Source organism: Pelophylax lessonae, assembly GCF_965119305.1.
Source record: "Pelophylax lessonae genome assembly, chromosome: 12".
In the NCBI taxonomy this organism is placed as follows: Eukaryota; Metazoa; Chordata; class Amphibia; order Anura; family Ranidae; genus Pelophylax; species Pelophylax lessonae.
Genome location: NC_138779.1, coordinates 23731145 through 23752571, shown reverse-complemented (window position 1 = coordinate 23752571; position 21427 = coordinate 23731145). Strand labels below are relative to the sequence as shown.

Below are 21427 nucleotides of genomic sequence, written 5' to 3'. Positions count from 1 at the left end.
CCACCCATCTTCTTATCAACTCTGACCAGTTTCCCTGTCCCTGCTGAAGAAAAGCATCCCCACAACATGATGCTGCCACCACCATGTTTCACGGTGGGGATGGTGTGTTCAGGGTGATGTGCAATGTTAGTTTTCCGCCACACATAGCGTTTTGCTTTTAGGCCTAAAAGTTAAATTTTGGTCTCATCTGACCAGAGCACCTTCTTCCACATGTTTGCTGTGTCCCCAACATGGCTTCTCGCAAACTGCAAACAGGACTTCTTATGGCTTTCTTTCAACAATGACCTTTCTTCTTGCCACTCTTCCATAAAGGGCAGATTTGTGGAGTGCACAACTAATAGTTGTCCTGTGGACAGATTCTCCTACCTGAGCTGTGGATCTCTGCAGCTCCTCCAGAGTTACCATGGGCCTCTTGGCTGCTTCTCTGATGAATGTTCTCCTTGCCCGGCCTGTCAGTTTAGGTGGACGGTCATGTTTTGGTAGGTTTGCAGTTGTGCCATGCTCTTTCCATTTTTGGACGATGGATTGAATAGTGCCCCGTGAGATGTTCAAAGGCTTGGGAAAGGGAATTTTTTTTAAAACCTAACCCTGCGGGGGGGAGGGGGGTGAATACAAATGCACGCCACACTTTTCTCATATTTGTAAAAAATTGTGGAAACCATGTATCATTTTCCTTCCACTTCACAATTCTGTGCCACTTTGTGTCGGTCTATCACATAAAATCCCAATAAAATACATTTACGTTTTTGGTTGTAACATGACAAAATGTGGAAAATTTCAAGGGGGATGAATATTTTTCAAGTCACTTTATGTGCTGTATATCACCTATATGATGCCACCACACAGCCAAGATCTGGTTTCTACAGGTAGATATATAAAAAACAAAGGGGAACTAAACCCTCATATCCTTTACAGCAGCAGAAGTTGCCATCTTGGCCTCTGTTTGATCTGCAGGTGCCATGGTGCTGCACATGTGATCAGTTATGACCCCAGCCCTTTGTCTTTTGGGGGGGTACAGAGCCGCCTCTGCCCTAGAGCACCCCCCTCATGTTGAGGGCATGTGGCCTGGTATGGTTCAGGAGAGGGGGCTTGCTCGCCCCCCCCTTTCCTGACCTGCCAGGCTGCATGCTCGGATTAGGGTCTGGTATGGATTTGGGGGGGGGGGGGGTCCCTACACCATTTTTTTTTTACGTTTTGGCCTGGTATAGACGGGGGGGGGGGGACCCTACCTACACCATTTTTCTCCGGCAATACATTACAGCTGCAAGCAAGCTTAAATGACATTTTTTCCTTTAGAAACGTCAGTATTGCTGCAGCAAGATCTATACATCGTACAGATGTGCCACTTTACAGGCACATTAAAGGGACCCCCGAGGCATGATATTTAAAATCCTTTTTCATTTTTATTGTTTCTCTTTAAGAATCAATAAAATCACTGCTCCTGTAAAAATTATTGTTTTAAAAAAATGATACATGTCCCCCAGGGCAGTACCCGGGTCCCCGTGCACTTTTGATGGCAATAACTTGCATATAAGCCTTTAAAATGAGGACTTTTGATTTTTCATGTTCGTGTCCCATAGACTTTAATAGAGTTTGCATGTTCCCTAGAACCTTTTCCTTGTTTGAGATGTTCTGGTGCGAACCGAACAGGGGGGTGTTCGGCCCATCACTAGTATGGTCCATAGCTGTGTAATGGTCTTGATGATGTTAGGACCTTAGACCACTGGAGCACGTGGGGATGTGGGGGTACATCTACTTTTCCGTGTCCCCTAGACCTAAATGAGCAGTTAACCCTTTCAAGTTTGCCAGAGTTGGGCTTTAAATACGAGTTAAGATTTGTTGTAATTCCAACTGTATGTAGACCAGAAGGTTCTCACATGTCCATGTACCAGAGGAACTCATATAATAATGGAGCAGTCATCCAGTTTATGGGCGTCTAGAAGATACAGGCTGCAATTTCATGGCCTGGTACTTAGACTCAGGTCATAACACCTTCCACGTGTAACTAATGGTCACCAAGCAAGACCTTGCGTCCAGTGGAGGCCGCAGACCACAATACAGCCTCTTGTCTTATATTTCTGCACAGAGCGCATTAAACCATGATAGTACATAAACCGAGTGATAAAACCACCTTCATTTCTTTCTCGATTTTTCAACCTGGAAGATTCCACAGCTGAATAAGGCGACGTGTCTGCTTTGGGGCATCTTACTAGCGACTTAAGTCTTCTTGCAACCGGATATCATTAATTAAATTCTCCTATTTAATTTCTAGCAGCTTAGCAAACAGTAACCGTGGCAAGGTGAAAATTAAAATATACGTTACAAGTATTAATGACAAAGTGTGATAACTGTGCACACGGAGGTGCTTCTCGGCATCGCCGTCTATAATCTCTGAAATGAGAGCCGCTTACAATCCACGCTTGTGCTGCCGCTTTATAAAAAGGTTGGCAGGTGTTACAGGAGGCTGAGCATAAAAAAGTGCGGTCTACAGCAGCCTATTACATTCCAGATTTTTATTTGCTAGTGCAGTTAAAAAAGAAATTGCACAAAATATATAATGCTTTTGTACTATTTTTTATCAGTGCGATTCATTTTAGGGGTCTATTCATAAAAAAATTTCTATGTGATTAACTTAGCATTTGCACATCTGTTATGAATAATCCTCATAATGGTGTTGATTTACTAAAACTGGAGAATGCAAAATCTGGTGCAGCTCTGCATGGTAGCCAATCAGCTTCTGACTTCAGATTGTACTAATTCTACTTTCGTGGGAAAACAAAATCGCAAATGAAAAAAAAAAAAAAAAACAACATAGCGTATACAATTGTGACACAAGTCATATTATAATTGTCGACAAAAAGGGATGCGCCTCTAAGTGAAGACTGTAAACTTTAATACATAATAGAAAAATAAGTAACTCACATGGAGTTGGTAAAGATGAGCATAAGTAGAAGATCAGTCAGATAGATCATCTGGTTAATGTGTAGTCATCTGTCACGACACCGTATGGTGGATGGAATTCCAAAACGAGGCTTGGACAGCAGAGGTCCGGCGGTGTGGCTAGGTGACGTCACCAGGGTGCGACACGTTTCGGAGTGTGCCGTGACAGCTGACTACACATTAACTGAATGATCGATCTGACTGATCTTCTAGTTATCATGCTCATCTTTACCAACTACATGTGAGTTACTTACAGTCAGGTCCATAAATATTGGGACATTGACACAATTTGAATCTTTTTGGCTCTGTACACCACCACAACAAGATGTGCTTTAACTGCAGACTTTCAGCTTTAATTTGAGGGTATTTACATCCAAATCAGGTGAACGGTGTAGGAATTACAACAGTTTGTATATGTGCCTCCCACTTTTTAAGGGACCAAAAGTAATGGGACAGATTAACAATCATAAATCAAACTTTCACTTTTTAATACTTGGTTGCAAATCCTTTGCAGTCAATTACAGCCTGAAGTCTGGAACGCATAGACATCACCAGACGCTGGGTTTCATCCCTGGTGATGCTCTGCCAGGCCTCTACTGCAACTGTCTTCAGTTCCTGCTTGTTCTTGGGGCATTTTCCCTTCAGTTTTGTCTTCAGCGAGTTAAATTCATGCTCGATCGGATTCAGGTCAGGTAATTGACTTGGCCATTGCATAACATTCCACTTCTTTCCCTTAAAAAACTCTTTGGTTGCTTTCGCAGTATGCTTCTGGTCATTGTCCATCTGCACTGTAAAGTGCCGTCCAATGAGTTCTGAAGCATTTGGCTGAATATGAGCAGATAATATTGCCCGAAACACTTCAGAATTCATTCTGCTGCTTTTGTCAGCAGTCACATCATCAATAAATACAAGAGAACCAGTTCCATTGGCAGCCATGCATGCCCACGCCATGACACTACCACCACCATGCTTCACTGATGAGGTGGTATGCTTTGGATCATGAGCAGTTCCTTTCCTTCTCCATACTCTTCTCTTCCCATCACTCTGGTACAAGTTGATCTTGGTCTCATCTGTCCATAGGATGTTGTTCCAGAACTGTGAAGGCTTTTTTAGATGTTGTTTGGAAAACTCTAATCTGGCCTTCCTGTTTTTGAGGCTCACCAATGGTTTACATCTTGTGGTGAACCCTCTGTATTCACTCTGGTGAAGTCTTCTCCTGATTGTTGACTTTGACACACATTCACCTACCTCCTGGAGAGTGTTCTTGATCTGGCCAACTGTTGTGAAGGGCATTTTCTTCACCAGGGAAAGAATTCTTCGGTCATCCACCACAGTTGTTTTCCGTGGTCTTCCCGGGTCTTTTGGTGTTGCTGAGCTCACCGTTACATTCTTTCTTTTTAAGGATGCTCCAAACACTTGATTTGGCCACACCTAATGTTTTTGCTATCTCTCTGATGGGTTTGTTTTGTTTTTTCAGCCTAATGATGGCTTGTTTCACTGATAGTGACAGCTCTTTGGATCTCATATTGTCGAGTTGACAGCAACAGATTCCAAATGCAAATAGCACACTTGAAATTAACTTTGGACCTTTTATCTGCTCCTTGTAAATGGGATAATAAGGGAATAACACACACCTGGCCATGGAACAGCCGAGCAGCCAATTGTCCCATTACTTTTGGTCCCTTAAAAAGTGGGAGGCACATATACAAACTGTTGTAATTTCTACACCTTTCACCTGATTTGGATGTAAATACCCTCAAATTAAAACTGAACGTTTGCAGTTAAAGCATATCTTGTTTGTTTCATTTCAAATCCATTGTGGTGGTGTATAGAGCCAAAGAGATTAGAATTGTGTCAATGTCCCAATATTTATGGACCTGACTGTATTGTTCTATTATGTATTAAAGTTTACAGACTTCACTTAGAGGCGCCTCTCTTTTTGTCTATCTACAGCTTACTGGAACCTTGGCTTGTTCCTCCTTGATGGCCGCCCTAAGCCTCAGGACTTTTTATCTTTGCCATATTACTAATATATTCCCTCCCATATGGACCTTTTAATAGACTTTTAATGATTTTACCGGGGGTCTGCAGCCCATGTGCCTGTAAACTTTGTTGTATATTGTAATTGAATGTTATTAAAAATGACCTTTCCTTTTCAATCTACAGCTCTGTAATTTTCTGAAAATGCAATGCAATATGGCTACCTGGAGCTGTTCTGTACACAGAATGTATACTGACCACACCCCAGAAACATAATTTCCTGCTTGTGTGATTGGCTCACTGATTTCCACAGAAGTCTGCACTAAGATACAAGTCGGATTTTTGGCATCTCCTGCAACAAAAATACCATTTCAGGTGAGATACTCACAATAGGAAATCATAGCTAAAGGGAGTAGTGAGTAGCAGTAAATGGATTTTAAAAACATTTGTTGGACAAATGTTACACACATTCCTGCATGTCTAACTAATTTTGTCTGTAATAGGTTATTAACTATATTGCCAGCTCCATCTAGTGTCCAAAATGTGGTATAATCCTCTAAAATCTCGAATTGAGAAAGTACAGCCACTAGGTGGCGCTGGTGATCATTGAAATTAATCTGTTAGAGAAATTATGGGCAAAATTTGATGAGCATGCATGAATGTGTCTGACATATGTCCAACAAATGTTTTATAACTAGAATATAATCATCATGTTATTATAATAGGAAGACCCTCAAAGCTGGTATTTAGACTGAGGACATTTAGATATTGCAATATCTAAAGGACAGGAGCAGGTATCCATAATTACATTTGGTTAAAATCCTTGCAATGACCTGGAGAGGATTGTTTTCTCTCAAAAAAAGAGCTTTTTTTTTTTTTTTAAAATGACGTAAAGAGGATTCCTAATCTTTATGGGCAAAATGATGTTTTCAGCTCACAAGGGTTTTCTTTTGTGCAGATCACCTGAATTCTTCACCTGCACATTACTATTACTATTTTGTATGCAAAATCAATTTACAAAGATTATCGCTCTGGTTATCACCCCCTAAAACAGCGCAACCTTTGAGCTGGCGTGAAATGGGAATTACTCTAAGCTGTCTGCTGAAGAGAGAAAAAAAGAGGAGGCAAAAAAAGATCCATGAACAAAAAAATAAAGATTAAAATGTATCTAAACCTAACAACAAAATTTGGTAATATAGCAGCTCACCAGTCCTTAGATGTGGTGGCTGCATTCGTTTTCTTTTCCACACTTTGTTTCATTGTAATCATACCACCATACCAAGTTACACGTTGATTCGTTGTAATCATACCAGTAACACAATTCCTGTCCAAGGTGACAACTGTGCTAAGCAGTGTTGTCATCTTAGGTCAGGGAATGTGTTAGGACTACAGAACACCTCCCTCTTCATAAAATGTGCCCAGAGTGAATCTTCAAGGCTGGGTTTACACATCTGTGGTGCAAATTTCAGGTCCGTTTTACCAGCAAATTATGCTAACAAAAAAAAAGTAGCTGTTTAGCAGTTCAAGTGCGATTTAGATATGGTTCTGATGTTAATCTCAGCAGCAGGCAGCCGCCTGCATCCTTAACCACTTAAGCCCCGGAGGATTTGGCTGCTAAAAGACCAGGCCCGATTTTGCGATTCGGCACTGCGTGACTTTAACAGACAATTGCGCGGTCAAGCGACGCTGTACTCAAATGAAATTGACGTCCTTTGTTTTCTCATAAACAGAGCTTTCTTTTGGTGGTATTTGGTCACCTGTGCGATTTTTACTTTTTGCGCTATAAACAAAAAAAGAGCGACAATTTTGAAAAAATAACAATATTTTTCTAATTTTTTTATATGAAACCCCCCCCCCCCCAAAAAAAAATGTAAAAATCTAAATTTTTTAACATTTTATGCCAAATTGTATTCTGCTACATATGTTTGGTAAAAAAAAAATCGCAATAAGCCTATTTTGATTGGTTTGCGCAAAAGTTATTGCGTTTTCTAATTAAGGGAAAGATTTATGTCATTTTTTATTTTTTTTTTTAACGAGTAATGGCGGCGATCTGCGATTTTTTTTGCGGGACTGTGACATTGCGGCGGACAGATCGGACCCTTGACTGACATTTTTGACAATTTTGGGCATACCAGTGACATTACTACAGTAATCAGTGCTATACATATGCAGGGAAGGGGTTAACTTTATTGGTGATGCAGGGGTTAAGTGTGTCCCTAGGGGCGTGCTTCTAACTGTAAAGGGGTGTGGCTAGTGATGTAACCATAGAGATATACGATCCTACATAGCAGGATCGTATGATCTCTGCAGTTAGATCAGGGAGAATGACAGGCGGCTTTGTTTACATCAGCCGTCTGCCTTTCTCCCTCTGCACCGGGAGATCGCGAGTGACCGGCGGACATCGGATCCGCCGGTCACACGCGCGGACATGTCAGGGAACGAGCGGGGGCGGGAGTGCGCCTCCGGCTGCGCGCGCTCGCCCCCTAGAGGCTCTCAGGCGAGCGACGTAGTACTACGTCACTTTGCCTGTATGGGGCTGACCGCCGCCGTAAATAGTCGTGTGGCGGTCGGCAAGTGGTTAACAATAGCTGGTTGTTAAGGAGCGGGCCGCCATGTCCTTATCAACTGAAGACTCATAAACTGTCAGTGGGGAGCTGAATGTAAACAAAAGAATTGCCGGCAATAACATTTGAGAAAAAGTTAAGGGGAACCCCACGCCAAAATGTTTTAAACCTCTTAGTGCCAGCACTTTAAGAGGATTATGATGTCGGGGGGCGAGGCTCAAGATCACGTGACCGCCGTGACTGGTGGTCACGGCGGTCACGTGGTCCAAAAAACAGTTAGGGGACGGAAACTGTGCTGTGAGCCCACAAGTTTCGTGCTCTCAGCACAGGTGTACACACAGCAATTCATGCAAATATACGGCTCCTCTGCGCTAAGGACCAACATCAAGGAGTTAAAAAACAGAGTGGGGTTCCCCCCAAATCCATACCAGATCCTTTGGTCTGGTATGGATTTTGAGGGGAACTCCACACCAAATTTTTTTTCAAAAAACAGCGTTGGGTCCCCCCCCCAAAATCCATGTCAGACCCATATCTGAGCACGCACTCTGGCAGGCCGGAAAGGGGGGGGGGATGAGCGAGTGCCCTCAGCAGGGAGGGGCTCCCCAACACCAAGCACCTTGTCCCCAGGTTTTTGGATGGAACTTGGGGTCTCTGGAGCAGACTGGGGGGTCATTCCAGGAAACTGGGAGCTTTGCAAGGACAATGTAGGGCATATCTGGGGCTAGGGGGCACTATGGGACACTGTTGGGGGTACTATAAGAGGGTTAGAGCTTCTGCAGAAAGATAAATGGCACTGTGGGGGAATGGGAGGCAGTGCGAAAGGTTGGGGCATACTGAGGGCTCTTGGGGGCCTTAGGGCACTGTGAGAGGGTGAGGGTCACTGTGGGGGGGAATGAAGGTTCTGAAGGGGGTTAAAAGACTATGTAGCAGACTTGGTGGGCCTATAGAGGATAAGGTCTCTAAAGGGATCTGGGGCAACCGTGGGGGCTGGGGGTCTGTCCAGGAGGCTGGGAGTTTTTCTGGGGCAATGTGGGAGACTGGAGGGGTTGGGTGGCATTGTGGATAACTGGTCGGGGCACTATAGTGGGCTGGGGGCTCTGCAGCAAGCTAGGGGAACTTCAGGGGGCTGGTGAGCACTGTGGGAGGTTGAAAGACACTGTGGGGACCAAGAGCTCTTTGGGAACCTGGGTTTACTCTGGGCCACTATGGTAAGTTGGGTGGCACTATGGGAAGTTGGGAGGCACTATGGCAGGTTAGGGGTCTGCACCTAACTAAAGACCTGGGAGGAAGGAGGCTACAGCCTGGCACTGTGAGAGGGTGAGGGTCACTGTGGGGGGAATGAAGGTTCTGGAGGGGGTTAAAAGACTATGTAGCAGATTTGGTGGTCCTATAGAGGATGAGGTCTCTAAAGGGATCTGGGGGCAACCGTGGGGGCTGGGGGTCTGTCCAGGAGGCTGGGAGTTTTTCTGGGGCAATGCGGGAGACTGGAGGGGTTGGGTGGCATTGTGGATCACTGGTCGGGGCACTATAGTGGGCTGGGGGCTCTGCAGCAAGCTAGGGGAACTTCAGGGGGCTGGTGAGCACTGTGGGAGGTTGCAAGACACTGTGGGGACCAAGGGCTCTTTGGGGACCTGTGTTTACAATGGGCCACTATGGGAAGTTGGGTGGCACTATGGGAAGTTGGGAGGCACTATGGCAGGTTAGGGGTCTGCACCTAACTAAAGGCCTGGGAGGAAGGAGGCTACAGCCTGGCATTGGGCCACAGCCCAGTGGTTGAGAACCGCTGCTGTATACTATAGATTAAATGAACCTCTTATTGCTATCATAGATATCCTCTTTGTTTTGCCACTAGCAGCACAAATCAGACATATTAGTGGCTGACATTGCTTGTGGAGTACTGCCATTGAAACGTGTCTATAACAACGGTCAGGCGTGCTAGGAGGGGAAAACATGATGAGTTTTCCATCTTACACCTTGCACTCCGCAGAGGGGCTCTTCCACCTCCTCCCAGGCCTCCCCGGAGATCAATGGAAAGTTTCTGATAAAAATGTGATTTATTTGTATGAAAAGTTTGGTCTCCCAAGTGCCACTTTGCAGCCCAGCAGTTTCATTTATGAATGGATTTCAGCAGCCCATCAAGCACAGTTATGGACATAAACAAAGCCGACACCGCAGACGTTTTTATGGCTCCTCATCCATCATTCAATTTCTTGCAGAGGTGAAACACAGGCCGCCAAATCTGCAAGCACGTTCCTCCTCAAAGTGCAGCTCCAAATATGATCTGTATAGCTGCAAATAAGTTACAGGGCCAGGGCATGGCCCCTGAGATGCGGGAAGAGGGTCACACTTCACCCCGGGGGGGGCGCGGAGGATTGCAGATTCTCTCACCATCATTGCACGCTGTCTGACAGCCTATGTCAGGTGTGCTTACTGCACGAGAAGAATAAAACTACAATAAATGATTTAATGTTTCTATTACTGTACAGATAAAATATGTATCTGGGACAGCAGAGAACAGCTGACGTATCTGTTACGGCCCTAATGGACCTCACTTTTCAAGTTTTTAAAATAAAAACTGCCTGTACTTGCCCAGAACATTAAAATGATAGAACAAGACCTTGGCACCGTAACGCTAAGAGATTACTGAGAAACCAAACTGACTGTAGTGGGTGATGACCATCAGCTCTCTACCGAGACAGGAGTGTTCCACCAATGCTGCCCTCTGGAGATCGGGGAATCTTGAGTCAACACAAACAAAACTAAAGGACGCACAGACCTAGTGTGTTACCCTGAGTTAATTAGGAATCAAAAACGGGTGGATGCTGTAAGGAAGGCACAGCACTAGCCATATTACGGATGAAGCTATAAGATGTACACGGGTGTGCAGGCGCTCAGTTTCCTGTGCATAGTCGCGCACACCCACCTCTAATGTTGGTGCCAATGGGACTATTTAAACTGCAGTCGTTTTATTAGCCAGTGTTGTATGATCTACAGCTGTTCCCTGTGGTCCTGTATTTGTTTTTACTGAGTTTACTTCTGTAATTGACCTGGCTTGTCCTGACCCTGCTTAAATGCCCTGACCTTAGCTTGCTCCTTGACTCAGCCCTACATCCTGTTCATCTACCTGATTCTACGCTGCTGACCTCTGCTTGTATCCTGACCATTCTCTGCCTGCCGTCCATGCCTATATCTGACCGTCTATTGATGACCTGCTTGTAAGACCACGCATCCATTTATCCGCCTAGCCAGCGCTGCTCGCTACCTGGTTCCTGCTGGTCTGTATCCTAACCATTGGCTTGTAAGACCATGTATCCATTTATTCGCCTAGCCAGCCTTGCTCACTACCTGATTCCTGCCGGTTTGTATCCTGACAATTCTCTGCCTGCTGTCCATTCCTATATCTGACCGTGCATCCTTTTATCCGCCTAGCCAGCTCTGCTCGCTACCTGGTTCCTGCTGGTCTGTATCCTGACCTGGCTTGTAAAACCACGCATCCATTTTTCCACCTAGCCAGCCCTGCTTGCTACCTGGTTCCTGCCTGTTTGTATCCTGACCATTCTCTGCCTGTCGTCCATGCCTATATCTGACCATCTATTGCTGACCTAGCTTGTAAGACAACACATCTATTTATCCGCCTAGCCAGCCCTGCTCGTTACCTGGTTCCTGTTGGTCTGTATCCTGACCATTGGCTTGTAAGACCTCGCATCCATTTATCTGCCTAGCCAGCCCTGCTCGCTACCTGGTTCCTGCTGGTCTGTATCCTGACCTGGCTTGTAAGACCACGCATCCATTTATCCACCTAGCCAGCCCTGCTTGCTACCTGGTTCCTGCCTGTTTGTTTCCTGACCATTCTCTGCCTGCCGTCCATGCCTATATCTGACCGTCTATTGCTGACCTAGCTTGTAAGACAACACATCTATTTATCCGCCTAGCCAGCCCTGCTCGCTACCTGGTTCCTGCTTGTCTGTATCCTGATCTGGCTTGTAAGACCACGCATCCATTTATCCGCCTAGCCAGCCCTGCTTGCTACCTGGTTCCTGCCTGTTTGTATCCTGACCATTCTCTGCCTGCCGTCCATGCCTATATCTGACTGTCTATTGCTGACCTGGCTTGTAAGACCACGCATCCATTTATCTTATCCGCCTAGCCAGCCCTGCTCGCTACCTGGTTCCTGCTGGTCCAACACCTGCTGAAGCACTTCTAGTTCATCCGCATCTGCAACCTGCAAAGTTGCCTGTCAAGCAACTGTCCCTGCTGTCTGCCCAGTCCGGAGTCTGCTGCTTCTGCTGCCATCTGCTGTTATAGCTACCTGGCCTGTCTCTGGTGACGCACCTGACATTCACTGCTGCGGCTGACAGAACATCTTACAGGCCCTCATACAATGCTGCTCTCTCGCAGCCACTGTCGAAACATCAGTGATCCTTGAGCCAGGGCTTTGGAAGAGGCCTCCTTCTACATGTCAGGCTCTGCCACAAGGTACATAACAGATGCATAGTTACAAGAGCCAAAGTTAAAACCAGCATTGTACCAAGGCCCAGGAAACAGAATGGTATTCCGAAAACAGAACTCGCATGGTCCTAACATGAGTCTAACTATCCACTGACATGTTTCGAGGCAACTAAAGAAGGGGCATGTCCCTCAAAACATGTCACCGGAAAGTTTGACTCATGTTAGGATCATGGGAGTTCCATTTTCGGGAATACCATTCTGTTTTCTGGGCTTCTGAAAACACCGGTTTTACCTTTGGCTTGTGTGAGTATGCACTCACCTATTTTTAATTTCTAATAAAGTGCTGACAGTAATGCGCTAACCCTGTGTGCCCTTCTGTTTTGTTTGTGTTAAAATGATAGAATCTAAAGGTTTGGATATGCCAGATAGTTTTTCAGATCCATAAAACCATATTTAGGAGGCGCTGGGTTTTCAATTCTTATTCCAATAGTACAAATGCAAGGAAATCTTCAAACAAGTTCACTGGCAGCTCTAAAAACACCGCGGTCCTTCAATGGGTACCCGGGAGCAACCTAAAGTATACAAATGGCCGCCAAAACCACAAACTGAAAAATTCCAAAGTGCCTTTAATTGTTCTTAAAACCGTCACATAAAAACAGTTAACTCTTGCAACTAAACTCTCCCCTCATCAGGGTTAGAAAACAGGCACAAATCAATTTTTATAAAAGCTACAATTAGAAGTGTACGTAAAAGGACATGCTGCACAATTTTTCCCCTTACTTAATAGTAAAAGTGTTGTTAAAGTAATCTTGGTCCCCAAAGTGACTCTTTCTCTTTTTATAGGCAATGAAAACACTTTTCATCTACACCGGATCTGAAGTACTATCCCAAATTATACAAATGGGCTTCAAATCACAAAATGAAAGCGTCCAAAGAGACTTTAATTGTTCATAATACAGTTACATAAAAAAAACAGCCAATACCTACAAGAAAATACCCCTTTCATCAGGGCTACAAAACAGACACAAATCAAAATAAGTAATAGTACTACTATATTAAAATAAATAAATAATTCCAAATTCATTTTTTTTGTATGGACACAAGTTTTTTTATTTATTATTATCATCATTTTTGTTTTCAGTTCTATAAATTATTTTTGATTTCCGTCTGTTTTTTAGTCCTGATGAAGGGATATTTTGATGGATGCATTGACTGTTTTTTTGTGTGACGGTATTACAAAAAATTAAAGGCACCTTGGACTTTTCCACTTTTTGGTTTGGCGCTCAGTTGTATACTTTGAGATGGTATTTCAGATCCAGTGTGGATGAAAAGTGCTTTCCTTGCCTATAATAACCCGATTCTTTTCTCCAAGGAAGAGTCAATTTGGGGAACAAGAACATCTTAACACTTTTTCCATATGTACGCTTTTAATTGTATTTTTTAATATAAATTGATTTGTGTCTATTTTGTAGCCCTGATGAGGGAAGAGTTTAGTTGCATGCATTGGCTGTTTTTTTTTTTTTGATCCTTTCCTTTAGAAAACAGTCACTTTGGGGACCAGGAACATTTTACCAACACTTTTTTCCATAGTGAAGGGAGAAATTATGGAGAATGTTCTTTTAGAGCCTGTCCACACTAGCGCGACTTGTCAGGCGACTTGTCAGCCTGACAAGTCGCGCTCCCTAGCGGTCCATTGACCGCTACAGGACCCGTTCTAATAGGAGCGACACAAGTCGCTCCGACTTAGAAAAAGGGTCCCGTACTACTTCGGGGCGACCTCGGAGCGACTTGCATAGACTTCCATTATGTGAAGTCCCTACAAGTCGCTCCAAAGTCGTGGTGCATGGTAATGCACAAGTCGCCCCCGAAGTAGTAAGGAGTCGTGTCGCCTTAGTGTGAACCGACTCTTACAAACACATCTAATACATTTTTTTTGATACAAATGCATACACTCTTCCATTGGTCTTCAATCACAAGACACACCTTTGCAATAGACACCAAGCAGTAACTAAATGCTGATAGTCATCCCCACTGGTAGGAAGAACTCAGACCGATCAAATATACAGGTTTATATCTCTGCTATATCTTTACTCTAAGACAAGACTCTCCAAACTGTAGCCCACGGGCTAGATGTGGCCCTTTGACTGCCTTTATCCGGCCCTTGGGGCACTATTTCTCTCATTGTTAACAGCATCACATAGAGACCAACTATGGGGCATTATTTCTCCTACTGAGTCCAACAATGAGGCACTATTTCTCCCACTAATACCAATGATGGAGCAGTGTTTGCTGTCACTGATGCTGGAGAATTTTGTAATGCCACTGGCCAAAGTCATAAAAGACAATAAATAGGCCCTTTGTTTGGAAAGATCGGAGACCCTGCTCTGAGATAGGCGTGGAAAAGCCACCTACAGACATGCAATGGTGGCTGGCCAGTGGCCACACATGACCAAACCACCACTGAACAATCATTCTGATGAAAAAACGTTCTACAAACATGGATTCTGCATGGAACCTGCATGTTCGAAGGAGGTAGGCTCTATGGGCATCGGGTGTCCTAGGGGAAGCAATTTCCTGCTGGGAAAGTCTTCCCAACTTTACCCCCAAGAAGGTTCAGCCAAGGAAAAGGTTATGATAATTCCAGATTCAACCATAAACACGTAGATTACATAAAAGGTCTAATATTTGTAGCCAACCTAATTTAAAGTGGAACTAAAACCACTAATTTAACTGTTTTCGAAAACAGTTACATTCAAGGCATGTCACTGGTGAAAACTGTTAAGGTTGCCAGTGTACTTATCCCAACTTTCAACCAAACTCAAGCCCTCGAATGGCTTGTGTCATAGCCAATCACATGTGTGGCACCACAACAACTGTGGCTCAAACAGAGGCTACGATGGGACCTTCAATGCCTGTAAAGAATGGAAGGGTTTAGTTCCGCTTTACGGAACTGACAACTTTTGATGGCTAAGTAATAAGACTAGATTTTTATTTACCAAGTGAGGGTGACCTCCGACTCACAAGTCTCTGCAGTAAGGCCAGGCACTCATAACCAATGGTGGTAAATGGTGGTGAGCATGCTGGCAGCATAGATTCGAGCTGCACACTAGAAGTATAGTACAAACACAGGAAGTTGAGAAGGTTTATTTTAAGGCTATTTCTGGGATGAAATCTCTAGAATTCCATTGCCATCAGCTGCTCATAACTGTGCGGTTAGCAATCGGTTTTCAAGCATTTAGAAAGTGGGTCACTGCTGCTTCGTTATTATTTCCTGTTACAGTTGGAGTGCCTTACAATCACTTAAAGTAAACCTACATTTTTCAGGCAAAGAAACATGTCTTGAATTGCTTGGCCACCTTCCTAGCCACTGCTTATACATACACTATTTGCCCGAAATCTTGTGGACACCTGACCATCACACTTATATAAGCTTGTTGGACACCCCATTGTAAAATTTTTTCCATTAAGTCAAGAGTTGGCCCACCTTCATGGCTATAGCAGCCTCTGCTCTTCTGTGAGGGCTTTTGAAAGGATTTTAGAGTGGGTCTGTGGGAATTGGAGACCATTCAGACAAAATAGCTTTTGCAAGGTCAGGTACTTATGTTCGATTAGAAGGTCTGGATCACAGTTGGTGTTCTAATTCATCTCAAAGGTATTCAGTAGGATTGAGGTCAGGAGTTTGTGTAGGCCATATGAATTCCTCCACACTAAAATCATAAAGCCATGTCTTTACGGAACTGGCACCTGAACCTAATCATTTAGATCGGTGTTCACATAATTTTAGCCATGTTGCATGCCTTCAATTCACTTGTAGGCAGGTGCAGTCTGTACTCCCCACTGCAGGTGGCGCTCAACCAAAGCAGCAATGCAAAAGGGGAACGAAGTTGTGAGGAACTTGGTTTCTCTATGACTTCCTGCGGTCACAGAGAAACAGCTATCTGATTGAACGCATGCTCCCTATTTGACTCCAGCAGCCATCTTGGGTCAGGCAGAGTCTATTTAAGACTCCGGCTAAGGAGTTTGAAACGCTTTATGTGAGTAGCTAGTAAAGGAACAGATTCCCTGTCTGGCAGGGACAGTACTTAGAGGAAGGAAAAGGTTCCAGAGGAGTAGGGACAGTGCAGGGACTACATCTACCTTGTTTCACAGAGCCTCCCCTTTGGGTGTGGACCGACCATGGCCAAGCCACATTTCGCTCCTTGTTGCAGATGCTGTCAGCATCTTTCAAGTCTTCAGACCGCTGTTACATTTTATAAGTGACTGACGTGCCTACCCACTTACAATATATTGCTTTTAGCTATCTTGGCCTCTGTGTGATTACTACCCACCACACCACACTGCACCTTGCTCACACGCTCCCCAATGTTTGCGTGCCAGAATGAACTAAAAAAGCCCTGTGTAAGCTGCAAGGTGATCTGGTCATGGTTACACATGGATAAGTACTCTCTAATCACTCTACTGACAATGCTGGTGATTGGCAACTCAGTCAACCCGTGCTGCATATTGCAAGTTTGGGTAGAGAGATACATGCTCCCCATTCCAGAAGTACTGGGTATTTTATATCCTACGGGAACAATGCACAAGTTCACATTAACACTTACCAGCTGCTTACCAAAACACCAGCAATAAGGCTACTACCAATAAAAAATGTCTGACAGGGAGTGCCTAACCTAACAAAACACTACATTCACTGATGTATGCCAACTATAATCCAAATCACTGAGAGGAGTATCACTCCAGTGGCTTACACTCACTCAACAAGTAAAACATAAAAATACTAACTACAACATACAAAGCCATCTAAAACTCTGCTCCCAGCTACATCACCAACCTCATCTCAAAATATCACCCAAATTGTCCTCTCCGCTCCTCCCAAGACCTCCTGATCTCTAGCTCCCTTATCATTCTAGACAATTTTTACATTGTTCCAGCTTGGAACAATGCAAGTATGAATGTGCCATACCTGTGGACCATGGAGATCAATAGCGGAGTTTATTACAGTAATTTATTGCTGTTCCACAGGGATCCCACAGGTATACCACATGCAAACTTACACTGGTCCAAGCTGGATCAATGTAACTATGTAAAGATTGCCGCCATCTCACATTTAACCTATTTGTGCATTCTGTAGCAGTGTATGAATTATATCTACATCTTCATATGATATTTTTAGAAATTAGTTCATATATTTTATGGATTATGTTGTTTTTTTTTTTAATATAAATTCTTTAAATTTTGTTATAATACCAAATAGGCCACAGGCTACTCAAAAGATATACAGACAAGTTAGAAATTGGTAAAAGACAATTAAACAATAATAACTGTCATGGTGATACCTGATTGTAAGTCATGGAAATAGGCAAGCGGCCTTAGGTTCCAAGGAATAAGTTATGTAATTCCATCATACTTTTCCCTCCCTATAGGTGTCAGGGATATCTCCCGCAACCAATTTTTAGTGGACGTTTGAAATATCCCTCAACTGAAGTGCATCCCACTCCAAAAAGAGAAGTGAGGGGTAACAGAAAAGAAAACAAAGAAGATAGAACTACAGAAACTGCCAACCAGGCATCCAATGGGACCTCATGCCCAACGTAAGGGGCCGAAGATGATATAGATTAGGGTTTTTAAATGCAATCCTAAATCAAAATATTATTTTTTTAAGTTAATGCCTAGGCTTTGATACAGACCTTGGTGACACCTTAACAATCCTTGGGGTTATAGTTGTACAGTGTATGCTTCGTCTAGAATAAATTGGTAAGACTTTCGCCATGCTATAGGAGTAAGGGATATCTGCCGCAACCATTTTTCCATGGACATTTGAAAACACCTCCAAATGAAGTGTATCCCACTCCAAAAAGAGAAGTGAGGGGTAACAGAAAAGAAAACAAAGAAGACAAAACTACAGAAACTACCAGCCAGGCATCCAATGGGACCTCAAGCCCAATGTAAGGGACTGAAGATGATATACTGTAGATTAGGGTTTTTAAATGCAATCCTAAATCAAAATATTATTTTGTTAAGTTAATGCCTAGGCTTTGATACAGACCTTGGGGACACCCTAACAATCCTTAGGGTTATAGTTATACAGTGTATGCTTTGTCTAGAATAAATTGGTAGACTTTCGCTACGCTATAGGAGTCAGGGATATCTGCCGCAACCATTTTTCCATGGACATTTGAAAACTCCTCCAACTGAAGTGTATCCCACTCCAAAAAGAGAGGTGAGGTGTAACATAAAAGAAAACAAAGAAGACAGAACTACAGAAACTGCCAGCCACGCATCCAATGGGACCTCAAGTCCAACGTAAGGGGCCGAGGATGATATAGATTAGGGTTTTTAAATGCAATCTTAAATCAAAATATTAGTTTGTTAAGTTAATGCCTAACTTAACAATAACCCCTTAACAATTCTTGGGGTTATAGTTGTACAGTGTATGCTTCGTCTAGAATAAATTGTTAAGACTTCACGCGGCTCATAGATGTCACCTGCTAAGTCACTTTTTCTAGTGGCCCCCGATTTTGGTGAATTGTACTGTAAATTTTATGTATCCATATACGGGAATTACATGTTTACCTGATCGATGAGACTTTATTTCTTGCACTTTATGGTGTTTATGTTTGCTGACTTTTTGACTGTACTCTGATGCACTTTTTGTATCTTTACACTGTTCAATAAAGAATTTGAAAAACAATTGTTAAGACTTTCGCCACTCTATAGGAGTAAGGGATATCTGCCAAACTATTTTTCCATGGACATTTGAAAACTCCTCCAACTGAAGTGTATCTCACTCCAAAAAGAGAAGTGCGGGGTAACAGAAAAGAAAACAAAGAAGATAGAACTACAGAAACTGCCAGCAAGGCATCCAATGGGACCTCATGCCCAACGTAAGGGGCCGAAGATGATATAGATTAGAGTTTTTCAATGCAATCTTAAATCAAAATATTATTTTGTTAAATTAATGCCTAGGCTTTGATACAGACACTGGTGGCACCTTAAAAATCCTTGGGTTATAGTTGTATGCTTTGTCTAGGATAAATTGGGATGTGGTGTATTGATTTACTGACCCTGGGACAAATTGGGTTCATATATTGTTTTAGCTATTGGCAGTCACTGCATGTCTGGTCTAGGTATATAGCTTGGGATGGCTCTCTGGTCAGATATATAATATCTGTGAATATTATTCTTGATTTTAAAAATACAACTATTAAATGCTGTTGTGTTGCGTTATCCTAATATTTTTTAAAATTATATTACAGATACAACCTACAACACAGAGCCGTTTATTCAGCATTCACACAGCTGTTTCAGGGTTGTTTTATGTCGTTACAGAAGACAGCAAAACAACGTCTGGTATGAAGAATTGCACAGTCAGGGCGCACTCTTTCTAATAAATTCCTCAATGAGACATATATCTATTCATCTCAGCTCACCTGTGCATTCTGGATCTGGATGGCCCCCTGGGGGATTGCTTGAGTTACTACCTGTCCCTGCGATGTTACCATGGCAACGGGTTGGTAAAGTGCACCACCTGCAAAAGACAAAAGAAGAGATATCAAGTGAGCTAAAGCTAAAACAACCTATCGTAAAATAAAACCAGCATTACTACAGGAAATGCAGATGAAATACTTCTATATATGGCTTAGTAACACATGTGCATAGAATACAATCTCATCCGTAAATACCTGAACCAGAAGTTGAAAGATACTCACCCCACCACCAAATGGATTTAAAGAGAAGAAGCAGGCATGGCGCCCACTATAATTATCTTCTGAAAACAGCCACTTGCCTGGCTATCAAAGTCTTTCCGAGTTGCTGAGCCAGAACAAGTAGATAGATCAGGAGAAATGATGAGTTATGGTTTGGGTCAGACTCAGTTGGACCTGAACCTATGGGAAACTTCTGTTACATGCCAGCCCAATCAGGTGCAACCGTGGTATTTCCCACCCTGCAGCCACATACAACAAATGGGTGGAGATTCTGGTAGTATCATTGACCTAATATGGCCACATAGCCATATTAGGTCAATTATGTCATCAACATCCCTGCCCCTTTGCTACATGCAGCCGCGAGGTAGGAATTCTAAGGTTGCAATTGACTGGGCAACTGGCCTCCTGTCACGTGACCTGTGAACCTAAGCCCCTCCTTTATTTAAAGTTATGATTTCACAGCTTAGAAATAGCCCATCAACTAGCATTTTCAGGAAGAGGACAGAAAGGGCTCCACGTGTATTTGTATCATGATAGGTTTCTTAGCACTGTAAAGCCTTCCTAAAACAGAAGGTATCCACAAGTCTCATTCCAACACATATCCCAAAAATAAGAGAATTATTTCAGGATAGAGGGTGGGGCCATACAAATTGTTGCTTTACACCTCATTAGCCAGATGCACATTCTGAACCAATAGTGTATAGTGCAAATATAGTCCAATATCATAGAGCCATTTATTCCATGCTGTATACAGCTGCTCCAGGCTATTCGGCCATCATCAGTGCAGTGTATGGAAACCATGGCTTCTGTGGAGTAGGGTTTGAGACTCAATGAGACCATAACCTGTATGGCTATATTGTCTCGACAGGTCTTCTTTAATATAATTGTAGCACCCTCTAGCTAGTGTGCTAGTTGTTAATGTAGGCAAAATGGGTTGAATCTGGGTCAGGGCTGAGTGACTCAGGGAGGCTGGATGACTCACCTGACAGCTCTTCTGGTGCCTCCCCCTGTTTTCTGGAACCTTGGAGAAGCTTCCAGGTGCAAAGGGTGGAGGCTAGGAGGGTCTGTTTGGAATATTTATGAGGACTCCAGCCAATCCCCAGTAGAAAGGGTCTGGAACGGGGAAGGCCACTTCATAAAAATTCCTTAGTCAGGTCAGCAGGGGAAGTAGAGTAGAATATAGAGATGGAGTGCTGAGGAGGCTGTCCATGGCTCTTGAGGGTGCCCCCTAGTCTAGGGAGGGGGGTTGCCTGGGGCTGGGGTACTGGAAGGATCCCCAATAACACATGGAGGTACGGTAGCAAGGAAAGGACAGCAGGAGCAGGTCAGCAAATTCGGGAGATTTCCTGGGAAGTCAGTCGGGTGGGCTAGTGAGTGTCAGTCTAATAGGACTGTCGAGAAGTTAGCCAGGAGGGCTAGTGAAAGGGACAGCTGCAGCCAGGCGGGTTGGCAGTGCATGAAGAGGTGGTGCTGGGATCAGTAGCCACAGGCATATATGCTTGACAATGACCTTTTTTTTGCTACACACCAAGGGGCCTTGAGTTCAGGCTTTTGCTCTAAATCTGACCTTGTCAGATTAACTATCAGTGTGCCAGTGGAGTACTGCAATCAAATGAGTGCTGTAGGAAGCAGAGGAGTATATATAGACTGTAAATAGGAAATGTTGTCCCTGGATATGTTCTGAAGTCAAGTGAACATCCCATAATTCCCAATCCCCATCCAAGTTCAAATCCCTCAAATAAATAACAAAAACAAGTGCCTGTGGAAATTTGGTATGCCTGGCCGTGT

General features: G+C 43.6%; 1 protein-coding gene across 7 annotated transcripts in view; it reads right to left on the bottom strand.

Moving 5' to 3' along the window:
• PKNOX2 (PBX/knotted 1 homeobox 2) overlaps positions 1 to 21427 on the bottom strand; it is a 785503-nt gene that overhangs the window by 58436 nt on the left and 705640 nt on the right. For all 7 annotated transcript variants that reach the window (XM_082273326.1, XM_082273320.1, XM_082273323.1 and 4 more), the window contains one exon: positions 19364 to 19461. In XM_082273326.1, the coding sequence (XP_082129452.1) occupies positions 19364 to 19461 (98 nt within the window). The remainder of the gene's footprint in view (positions 1 to 19363; positions 19462 to 21427) is intronic.